The sequence below is a fragment of the Diospyros lotus genome, chromosome 11 (genome assembly GCF_014633365.1).
Source record: "Diospyros lotus cultivar Yz01 chromosome 11, ASM1463336v1, whole genome shotgun sequence".
Lineage (NCBI taxonomy): Eukaryota > Viridiplantae > Streptophyta > Magnoliopsida > Ericales > Ebenaceae > Diospyros > Diospyros lotus.
Window position 1 is genome coordinate 7,540,632 of NC_068348.1, and position 11,824 is coordinate 7,552,455.

At 35.6% G+C, this 11,824-nt stretch overlaps 1 protein-coding gene across 6 annotated transcripts in view; it reads right to left on the minus strand.

The window, feature by feature from the left end:
- LOC127813018 (V-type proton ATPase subunit F-like) overlaps positions 1 to 10,066 on the minus strand; it is a 30,284-nt gene extending 20,218 nt beyond the window's left edge. The window contains exons 1-4 of one of the 6 annotated variants that reach the window (XM_052353684.1): positions 9,943 to 10,063; positions 1,770 to 1,838; positions 1,221 to 1,300; positions 278 to 359 (exon numbers count right to left, since the gene is read on the minus strand). In XM_052353684.1, the coding sequence (XP_052209644.1) occupies positions 278 to 359; positions 1,221 to 1,283 (145 nt within the window). In that variant the 5' untranslated portion in view covers positions 1,284 to 1,300; positions 1,770 to 1,838; positions 9,943 to 10,063. Of the gene's footprint in view, positions 1 to 277; positions 360 to 1,220; positions 1,839 to 9,704; positions 9,821 to 9,942 lie in introns of all 6 variants that reach the window. The other 5 variants (XM_052353682.1, XM_052353685.1, XM_052353687.1 and 2 more) reach the window with 5 other exon arrangements.
- Between the last annotated feature and the right edge of the window lie 1,758 nt (positions 10,067 to 11,824).

An 11,824-nucleotide genomic window follows, 5' to 3' on the forward strand; every position in this document is an offset into this window, starting at 1 on the left:
ATTTGTTTTGGTGTGATCTCCCAGGAACAACCAGGAAATGTGAAAAGATCATGAGCCAGTCAATTATTCTTGGGATGTTTACTCTTTGTGGTGTTTAGACTCGCAAAGTATCAAAAGAATGGGTAATTTTCAATTTAGATGTGGAAGAAAATAAAAAAAAATACAATTGAAATATAATGGAGAAACTTCCCCCATAACTAATGGTTAATCACAGAGATCCTATTCATCATGCCTAGCATGCAAGAGAATTCACAACATTTGGATCTCATAGGCATACTTGAGTCCACAATAAGGTAATTTGTCTTCCTTCGCAAGTCCACATTGCCAACTCCAGCTAATAGAAATCCAGTTACTGTGTCCTAAAAATCAGATTAGTTATACATCAGACAAGTTACAGAAGAACAAAAGAAACTTAGCAGACATCTTAAACACTGATTACAAAACTAGAATGAAATAAGGATCAACAAAGAACATAAACCAAGCCATATGATTAATGTTGCATCTAAAGTACATAATATTTCCTCCTATTGTCGACTCACAAACTACATGTGCATAACATGTTACTCGGAAAGGAGTAACCAAGAGAAAACGAGGGTATCACTAAACACTAAATTGATCAACTGAACTTTGCTTGAGCTCAACTCAACTCAAGCAAACCTCATACCCCACTGTTTGGAGTCAGCCAAATAGATTGACTTTCATCATTTTGCTTTAATAAGTCCCTTAGTTTAAATCAAAATATATCATATATTTACTGTTTCAGCTCAAGCTAATTTCATCCTTGCCTATACCTTTCCATTACACTTCAGGATACATCACCTTTCCTTCCTTTTGGGTCAACCATTGGTCTTTCATGTATGATTAGACCATTTGAATCATTTTTCTCCCATTTTATCTTCAGTAAATCTAACTTTATAGTCTCTCAGAATCAATTCTCCTAGGTGTGATGCCTAGGAGTTATTTTCTTCCTATCTTCCCTACTCTTCAATTTCAGATTATTATTTTCATAACCTTGCTTCCAGACCTGTTTTCAGCCTTCTAGGCTTCGCACCTAATAATATATCTAAACACTAGCCTTTTCAACAATATTATCTAGCCTTTTAATCCTAAATAAGCCTCTAAAAAGTAGGTATTCTCAGAATACCAGGTCTGTCCTACATCATTTTATATACTGGGTGGTTCCACTATTAAAGCAATCATAACGAGCTCAAGATTATTACCTCATCGGCAATCATAGCAATGAGTGCAGAGTTTCTTGTTGGAATTTGAACTCTGTTGGCCATTCAAACAGATAACAGAACTGCAGGAGACAACTACATGAGAATGCCATATGTTTATGTGAATTATCCCTCAGAAACACACACTAAAAGCCAAACAAGCAAATTTGCTAGAATCACGTATCCAATTAAAATGTGCATAAGATGACAAATCTAGGCGTCACAAACCAGGCGATGGCATTTATCCCAATGCTAGGCTGACCATAACCCCTGAGATCAACAAGCCTTGAGAGTACACCAATTTAACAGTAAAAAAGAATATTCATTTAACTAATGCTCATTATTTATAGTTAAATTACCCCATGAGGGAAAAATCATTTAAAATTTGAACATTAAGAGTGTATGCATGTCTTATTCCCAATTAATAACGAAATGAAACTGAGTTATGAATTCAACATATGTGCTTGTGCAGCTAAAGAAAAACTAAACTAAAACTGTTAAGCTAACATCTCCACGGTGAATAACTAAGTAAAAGCTATTGGACCAGTGAACCTGGAGAATTGAACCCAACACCTAAGAACTTGAAAAATGTTAAATACAATGATATGAGCCCCAAGGGACCTGCAAGTAACAAAAGTATGCCATGACCACTTGGAGAAAACACAAAAAAATAAAATAAAATAAATAAGGTCACAAGAAACATGTGAAGGATAATTGCAGTGTACATATAACTCGATACATCAGTTAATGCAGATTTCAGAAATCATGTTAGCATGTGACCGGTCACGCATTCATGTAAACATGTAAATGGATTTTTTTTCTTTTAATAGTCAATCAGTAAAAACTTATAGTTCATGCAACAGTTGAACATGCACGTTTGTTAGACTGTGCCCTAATTAGGAGTGTGTTAAACAGATAATCAAAAGTTGAGATGACACTACAACCTCTCACAGAAAACAAATACATGGTACCATGGCCCATAGATCCCTGCTGTGTAAGCATCCAGGGTTCTCATTAACTAATTTCATATGCAAGCAAAACCAAGATGCCCTTTAGACTGGATTTTTACCAAAACCCTTTTACCAGTAACACAATTTGGACAATCATTCATAGATACTAGACTCAATTCAGACTTTTCCTTTTCTCTTTGGCAGTGGACTTAAAAAGGTTTGATGAACAAAAATCTTTATTTTGGTCATGTGAGAACAGTTATGTAGTTAAACATTCACAATAGTGCATATACTTTTATATATGACATAAACATTGTTTTACTTGGCATGACAAAAGTATATATATATTTTAGAAGTAAACACACACACGCATAGATATATACATATATATATATATAGATATTGCATGTGGCCTTTTTTCTTTTCTCTTCCCTAAGGATGGGTATATATGTAAGAATTATCTTATGGCTCACATGGTAATTAAAGGAAATATCTCATCAAATAAATTAGTAATAATTATCTGGTATATTACAATATAATTAATATAAATATTGTATCAGATATTATGGTGTTTATCTGATTAAATAATCAAATCCAATATCAAATATGATGTGTTAATCTAATGAGATAATTAAAGGATTTAATAAGATAATAGATTACTTTATAATTCTATTTGGTTTAGAAGATGTGAATGCTAACTCTTAAAGAGTCTTGATGGGAGAATACTTTTACTACTATAAATAAGGGGTTTGGTCCTCTCTCTACCTAGCACATCAAAGCAATTACAGTTATATTTTATATACACCATTACAGTTGAGGTGAAAGGGAAAAAACCAGATTTGAAGTGTTTTCGTCTTCAACCGACAATTCTCTTTACGGCTTAATTTCTGATGGATCTAGCTATGCATTTAATTATTAAATTATGTGAATTACATGAGTTTTACAATTATGGGCATGATGTTTAATTGTATGTTATTATTATGCATACAATATTATAGCTTACATGTGGTATTAGAGCCAACGTTTTATAAAACTCGTGTATTTTTCATTTAAAGTTATTTAATTTTTGTCTTTACGAAAATTAATATTAAGTAAAGAATAAAAGGAAGATTCACTGTCCGATAATATTAATCGCCGAAAAGCTGACTACCAGCAGTGACACGATGTAAGCCGTGACCCTTCAACTTCTTCAACTGTTCTCTCCTTCATTTTAATTGTGAATGGTCATACATAGTTTGATTAATAAAAGTATTTTTTTTCTCTTAATACTTGGAAATGCATTCATCTTTATGTTTACCTATTTAGATGAAGCCCAAAGAGTGTAGTGATGTCAATCGGGTTATAATGAGATCATACTAATAATATTGAATGACTTATGCTTCATTCTTAAACTATTCCTAGTCATAGGACTATAGAGTGGGGCATCTATAGTACCGTCAAGACCAGTACACACTATGCATGCTCGTAAGGAGGGTAGTTGATCTCATTGACTACTTGTGTAGTGGCACTAATGCAAGTGTGTAGATGCTCATTCTCTTTACCCTTTGACGGTACACACTATGCATGCTCGTAAGGAGGGTAGTTGATCTCATTGACTACTTGTGTAGTAACACTAATGCAAGTGTGTAGGTGCTCATTCTCTTTACCCTTTCGGTAGAGGATAGTGTAGTCCAAACCCATTAGTTTAGACACCCCCTTCCTTTGTAATTGGGACTGCAGCCTTTGCTCGGAGAAAAACCTTAGGCTTTCATGATCTATCTTGATTATAAACGGATTGCCCTCTAAGTAATGTCTCCATTTATCCACTGCCTTCAACACGGCCAACAACTCTTTGTTGTATACGCTCCATCCCTAGTGTTTAGGCCCCAAAGCTTGGCTGATGTAAGTGATAGGCCTTCCTTCTTGCGTTAGGACTACACCAATTCCTTTTTCACACGTGTCTGTCTCCACCACAAACTGTTTGGTGAAGTCTGGGAGGGCTAACACAGGGGCTTGTGTCGTGACATTCTTTAGAGTTAAGAATGTTACATCTGCTTGGGGATTCCAGATAATCCATTTGTCATGGTCCTAAGGTTTATCCTAGGACTAGAATGGAAATCGGAAGGGATATGATACAGTGAAGGTCAAGAACATAATGTATAGAAGGGAAGTTGAAGAAGAATGGGAAGAGAAATTAGAGAGAATTGAGGGAGAATGGCAAAAGAACGAGAGAGGGAGAGAAATTGGAATTTCTATTATCAATCAACATGAGAATCTCATCCATTTACAGCAGCCTTATATAGGCATATTTGTCTTCCTAACAGCCTTGCATATGCAGCCATGTGCTCCTAACTAATTGCTAAAATATCTCCTAATAAGCCTATTACTACATTACCCCTTTAATGCTCCTTGGATCATGACAATTCCCACCTCGAGAGAGTTCTTGTCCTTAAAAACTTACAGCAAGTAGCTATTGCTTCATCCAATTCCCGCCTTTGCTCTCTAATCCATCTTTCTTTCTTTCTCCTTCTATGCCTCTTCTTCTTCCTCGTTCTAAAGTGTCCAAGATCAACTCCAAGCCTAAGTTGCTCCACTTCCATAGGAGAAACTTTATCGAATGCAAGCCCCATACAACCACCTCCTTCTATAGCTGTCTAATCAATTTCGATCTTCCATTAAAAAACATGATCAGCCACACCTGACCTGATATGGTTAGTAGTTGGAACTTGGAGTCTAAAGGAAGAGTTAACTGTATCCATGGCTTCCTTGGATAGTTCATCCCCGTCCCATACAAGTAAGTTAAGCAAGTATCCCTAGATGCAGTTATTGCATTTCCATCCAGCCCACTGCCATGTTCTATTGCAAAATTACCAGCAACATCTTGGAAATGTAGCAATGGGAAATTGTTGACTTGCCTTAGATACTTAGACGAAGCTTGCTTGTGAGCTTCAAAACTAAGTGTTGTCACAACCCCAATTCCAGCAGCCGGTTCCTTTGTCAATACAGTAGACAAAAACATGAATTTTCCCACTGAAGCAAAAACCACTAGAGCAACTGTAGTTCCATTCCTTACTACCAAACTTTCGGCTTCTTCAGTTATCTCTCTCAACTTCCCACCAGTTATCAGCTATCATTGAAATTCCTTACCCAATCCACACATCTTCACAGTGTTAAAAGATGTTTCCACCGGGGATACATGCCATTTCCAGTGATAGTAAGGGACTCAATCTTCCTTCCCAACCAAACCTAGCCCTAATATTGCAGCTCACCAACCGGGATTTGAACAGTTGCAACAGTAGGAAACTTCTTTCCCAGAGCTGTTTCCTAATCATTGTCATACACCCCATACTTATCTACTCTACTTTCCTCTTCTAACCTTTCAGTAGGTGCTTCCTGAGATATTATTTCTTCTTCTAACTCATCAATCACTACAGCTGAAACCCTCTCCAATTCTAGAGATTCCTTGGTGTCTCTTGTCATTCCTAACAACTGATTGAATGCCTTGAGCATCTCTTGTTTTGGACTTCCGATATTATCATCTGGATCATCCTCATCAACAACCTCATTTCCAAAGGAATCAGAGTACTCCTTTAATTCTTCTTTTATCCAAACACCTTGAACCAAGCTCTCGGACTTTCTACTGTTGCTGCCAGCACTGTCCTGACAGCCACCATCCTTGTCAATTCCACCGAAACTAGTATCCTTCTTCCACTCCACTCCAAGGAATTCCTCCTTGTTAAAACTTTTGTGATAATCATCGAAGTATTCCACCAGAAAGTTGTAATGATACTTCTTAATAAGTATCATCGCAAACTCTTGCAGCTTCTCGCGTATCATAAGGCCAAATTCCTTGCTCGTTTCATGTATCCCATTGCTTGTTCCTTTGTCCCTATTGCTGCCAACTGAAAATGCAGCCTTCTTTGGTTACCATTGAGGCTCCATTCCAACTAAAAATGAAGCATTCTTCTACTGCAATTGAGGGCTCATCTACTTCATGTATGCACTACTCCCAAGGCCTCAAGAGCAGGTCATTCCCCTGAAAATGCAGCACCCTTCTGCTACGACTAAGACTCCAATGTCCTCGTGCGTGCACGACTCCTCCTAGCCAAAATCTCACTAACTGGAAAAGCAATAGGCCAAGAAACCGAAGCTCTTTCCATCATAAATGCCCACACTTCCCTTCTGTAACTGCCTCACCCAATCACCTCTAAAATTGATCCAATAAGTGGCAAATTACAGCCACTATTATGCTTTAAGGTCAAGCCTATTGTAGCAGCGGAAGAAGTCGCACAATTACAGCGACTTGATCAGCCTTCTTAAGTCCCCTAGATCGCAATCAAAAGTGAGAATTGATCGCTATACCGGTCACCTTCACAACCGAGATCGCTTGAGTCAAGGAACTGATCTAGATCGTCTGCTGCTCCCGATTTCCGTAATCGCCTTCAATTTCCGAGAGTCAAGCTCGTTGCGTCGGAATCCATTGGCCAAGTCATCTTCCAATTCCAAGCCTCAAATATCAGCCGACCTTTCGTAATCGCCTTCAATTTTCGAGAGTTAAGCTTGGTGCGTCGGAATCCAATTTCTGCTTCGTCCTCAATTGCACATGCTGATTGACTCTAATGCAGTCGACATAATTTGCTGGATTCAATCCGAAATCCTTCTGACCCTGCTTCGCACATCAAATCCGAGCAAGACTTGTTAAAATTTGATGTTGTTCGTCAACATCTTGCCTCGCCCATTCTGAATCTGTTGCTGGATCACCTTCGTAAATCACTGTTGGAGATTAATATCTCCAAACATCAACCACCTTCTAGGTCCAGAGTCGCCAGACCTAATCGCCAACCTATCAAGCGGAAACACCAACAACGCACCAGTCAGTCACTCCAGTCACGACCCTCCTAGCTGTCTACGTCACCACCTTCGACAAACTCCCACACCAATCGCGAATGCTCCTTAGTTCGCGTCGCCAACTTTAGCAGATCTCCCGTACCAGTCGTTTGCTCTAGTCGCGAATCCTCTTGGCTTGCTTGTCTTTGATTTTGGACAAGATTATTGGAGCCTTAGCCACGAGCCAATCCCCTACTTCTCCTTCAGATCCAAGCCAGCACTCATTTCCTCGTGCATCGTAATCAATTTCGAGATTCAATGGTCGTGGATCATAGGCTCATTCAGCCTCCAAACAATTGGTTCCAAATCCGCCTAAGCTGTTATCGACGGCTCCAAGAAAATCGAACAACTCTTCCAGATCACTAGTCGTGATCACTTGTAGCTCAGCTTACCCAAACGCTTCCTGTAACTCGACCGGCTTCAAGAACTGTCCTCCAAAGTAGCCTCAATCAGTTCCGAGGAACGCCTTGCTTGGTGACGATTTGTCCTTGGTTCCTTAGGAATCGGATCGAAATTGCTAGTCGATCGGTTCTGTTGAAGCTCCTTGACAGTTCGCCCATATCACTATATTTGCCTCAATTCCATCTAGAATCGATTGAAATCACAGCCGAGGAACGATGCTCTGATACCAATTTGTCATGGACCTAAGGTTTAGCCTAGGACTAGAATGGAAATCGGAAGGGATCCGATACAGTGAAGGTCAAGAACAGAATGTATAAAAGGGAAGTTGAAGAAGAATGGGGGGAGAAATTAGAGAGAATTGAGGGAGAATGGCAGAAGAACAAGAGAGAGAGATTGGAGAGAAATTGGAATTTCTATTATCATTCAACATGAGAATCCCATCCATTTACTGCATATAGACATATTTGTCTCCTAACAACTTTACACATGCAGCTATGTGCTCCTAACTAATTGCTAAAATATCTCCTAATAAGCCTATTACTACATTACCCCTTTAATGCTCCTTGGGTCATGACACCTTCCTCCTTTTGAGCAAGTCTATCAGGGGTTGACTAATCAATCCACATTGCCTTCAAACTTGCAATAGTAGCTTGTTAACCTCAAAAATCCCCTTATTTCCCTCATCATATAGGGTCTAGGCCAATCCACCATTATTGTGACCTTGTTGGGATCTGTTTTAACTCCTTCTCCTTATATGATGTGCCCCAAATAGCCCACCTCATCTTTGGCAAAGATACATTTGGATAGCTTGACATACAAGTGGTTAGTCGTAAGGACCTCAAATGCAGTTTTAAGATGGTCTAGGTGTTGGTCCAAGTTTGGGCTATATTTGAGAATATCATCAAAGAAAACTGGATGAATTTTTGGAGGTAGGGAGCAAATATTTTCTGCACAAAATCACAATCCACTTATATGGCATATAGTCACGCATGAATATATGTATATGTATTGTATTTATATATGTATTATTTTATATATTTTATTTATTTTTATTTTTTTATTATTATTATTTTTTTTTTTTTTTAAATCTTTGAATATGCCCTAGTGTTGATTTAATCTTCATTTTTCATATAAACTTGCATATAATCACTAAATATTCAATTAAACCTAATTTTAAGATTAAAATAAAGGTATAATTATAACAAAATTTTATAAAATGGACCACTAAAGCTGCGTTCTCTTTGTTGTTTTTAAGTCATTTTTAGTTTTAAATTTTCTAAAATAATGAAAACGTATTTTCTTTACTGTTTTTAAAAATACATTTTTGAAAACAAAAAAAAAATTGTAAAGAAAACTCAAAACAAGTGTTTTCATCCAAAATAAACTCTAAACTCAAAACATATTTATTTATTTATTTATTTATTTATATTTTATTACTATAATGAAAAAAAATTATAAAATTTATTAACTTTAAAATGTATATATATTTTTAATAATTTATAAGCATTAAATATTTTTAATTTACTAAATAATCAAATTTATTGAATAAAATATTATTAAAAAATTATTTTCAAAATTTCAAAGAGAGCGCGTTTTTTAATTTTTTGTTTTGAGAAATAGTTTTTCAAAATGATAAAGAGAATGTGTTTTTAATTTTTTAAAAATTGACTACCAAAATAGAAAATTAAAAATGAATTCGAAACTCAAAACTAAAAATTGAAAAGTAAAGAGAACGCAAGCTAAACAGTTCGGCCCAAAGTTCCAAGTAGAAGAAGTGATCGTTTAGAAGTCCATCCTTGCTATGTTCAGTCTCCACATAAATGGGAATGGGAATTGCATTGCTCTTCACAGTTCTTTTCTGGTGCTTAGATTCGTCGGAATGAGTCTTAATAGAGGGCGACAGAGTTTTGAGAGAAGAAGAGCATCCCCGTTTCCCCCCAGCAGTAGAACAAGCCTTTAACGGAGTTGGGAGTAAACCTGCTCCGGACTGAAAACTTGGGCAACTGATATCTTTGAAGCCTCTGGAAGGAGGCGATCCAAATGCATCAAATCTTGAAGGGCAGTGAAATCTGGCCTTACCATAGCATGCTGAGCAACGACTACCATCGTTTCAAGCATATTATCACCGAGTCAACTAGTATTTACCCGCTCCAGTTCTACCTTTTCTAACACATCAACACTCTAGATCTACCACTACAGCCTTTACCAAGGGCTCAGAACTCTAGAAATTCACCTATTTGGAGTTAGAATCCCCGGGAACCAACAGTACCTCTAGATCTTCTCCACAACCACCGAAATCCAAACAGATTGGCGTTGATTTCAGAAAACCAAAACCACACAACAAGCATATATAGATCAGGAAGAACCAGAAAATGAATCCTTGATCTGGTCAATGTAAGCGCGGAATCAACAATCAGATCCATTCGAAACGAGACAGAACAGATAGAAACCAAATCAAAAACTTCACATCAAACAGAATCAAGAAGAGAAATGAACATTGTGAATACCTGAACAAGACCAAGGCTTTAGGGAAGCGACGACTACAACAGGAACAGGCGAGCAGCGGAGGGATCTCTTCACACCGACTGGATTAAAAAGTGTGAGCTTCTCTTTTCTCTTCGTCTCCCAGCCTCATAGCATATTATAAAAGCAAACCTAAATTGATTTTATTTATTTTTATATTTTGAACATAAAAAAAGAAATATTATTTTTAAAATAGTATTTTACATCCATGAAAAAAACAAACATTTAAAATTAATAAAAAAAATATTTAAATGTGTTTGATTACACATATTTATTATAAAAAATATATAAATATTATAAATATTTTTTATAAAAACAATCAAACACTCTTAATTTTTCTATAAAAAAATGTGTATGGTACAAGCATTTAAAGATTTTTTTCATAGAATTCATTTTCCAAGAGGGTGGGGTGGTTTTTATTTTCTAAACAATCATTACTTAAAATTAAATTCTAGATAATACAATCAAACACACCCTTATTTAAATAATTTTGATAACTTGCAAATAGTTTTGAAACAAGAAATAAAACTATATTACAAACACAAAATACTATAGTGTAAAGATATTTTTCATGTTATTTCCTTTAAAGCCATATTTGAGATTTTGGGACCCTGAGTTGAAATATAAAAAATGGATCCCCGAATTGTAGTGTACATTCAAACTTTAATTTTTCATAATAAAACATCAAAAAAATAATTAAATATTTATACTATGTCAAAGAATAAAATCGAAAAATTTCTAAATTATCAATTTAAAACTACTCTCCTTATAATTTTATAAGCAAATATATCAATCACGTTTACATAATCAAATTATTTAAGCATTTTTTTCTCAATAAACAACATATCCAATCCATTTAATTTGTCTTGTGATATAGTTGAGCAAAGATAAGTCTTGATCAACTTTAACTTAGAAAAACTTTTTTCTGTAGATGTAACTGTAACTGGTATAGTCAACAAAATTTTATAAGCAACACAAGCATTAAATAAACACCCATTCAGTCTCTTCAAATAGTTCATCACATCAATTATTATTTTTTTCTCTAGGTAAATAGTATTTCAAGACTGTCAACCCCAAAAATAAATCATCTCCATCAATATCGGAATAACTATTATGTATCAAGGATTTTTTAAGATTCTTATAAGACTCCAACAAAATATCATTATCAACACACTTCAACCTCTCCGAATTAAACAAAAATCCAAATGTTTTCTCATATTTTTTAAATTATTCAAATCTAGTTTGAAATGAAAAATGAGCTCGATCAATTCAGAGCTGGCCCAACCAGTTTAGGGGCTCTAGGCAAAAAAAAATAAATTGAGGCTTTTTAAAAGCATTAATTTTTTATAAAAAAATAATATATATTTTTTAAAAAAATTCATCATTTCATTAAATTAAAAAAAAATTGAAGTTCAATCAACTACAAAATTTGTTAATTTTTTATTTCAATCAATTACATAATTGATGTCATTTTTTATTTTTATTTATTAATTTTTTTAAAAAAAATTGAAAACATCATTTAATTTTACTATATTTGTATTCAACATCAAATTCATACTGTGGGTAAAAAAATATTATTGGTAGACCTACATTAATTCAATTATTACAATTATTAGTTATGTTACGGATATTTTCCGCTCTACTCCTTATGGGCTGGACTTAATTCAATGGGCCAACCCAATCGTGAAAGGCCCAATAGACCTCGAGCCAAGCTCATTGAAGTGAGCTCACATGCTGTTAGAGCCCAGGCTCATATGGCGGGGCCAAGCGAGCTCCCGATAATGCCTCTAACTTATCAATCTATTCGGGCGAACCCCCAGCTACGTTTTGATCGAGCTCTCAGTGACCCTTGTAATTCGTTGGCTC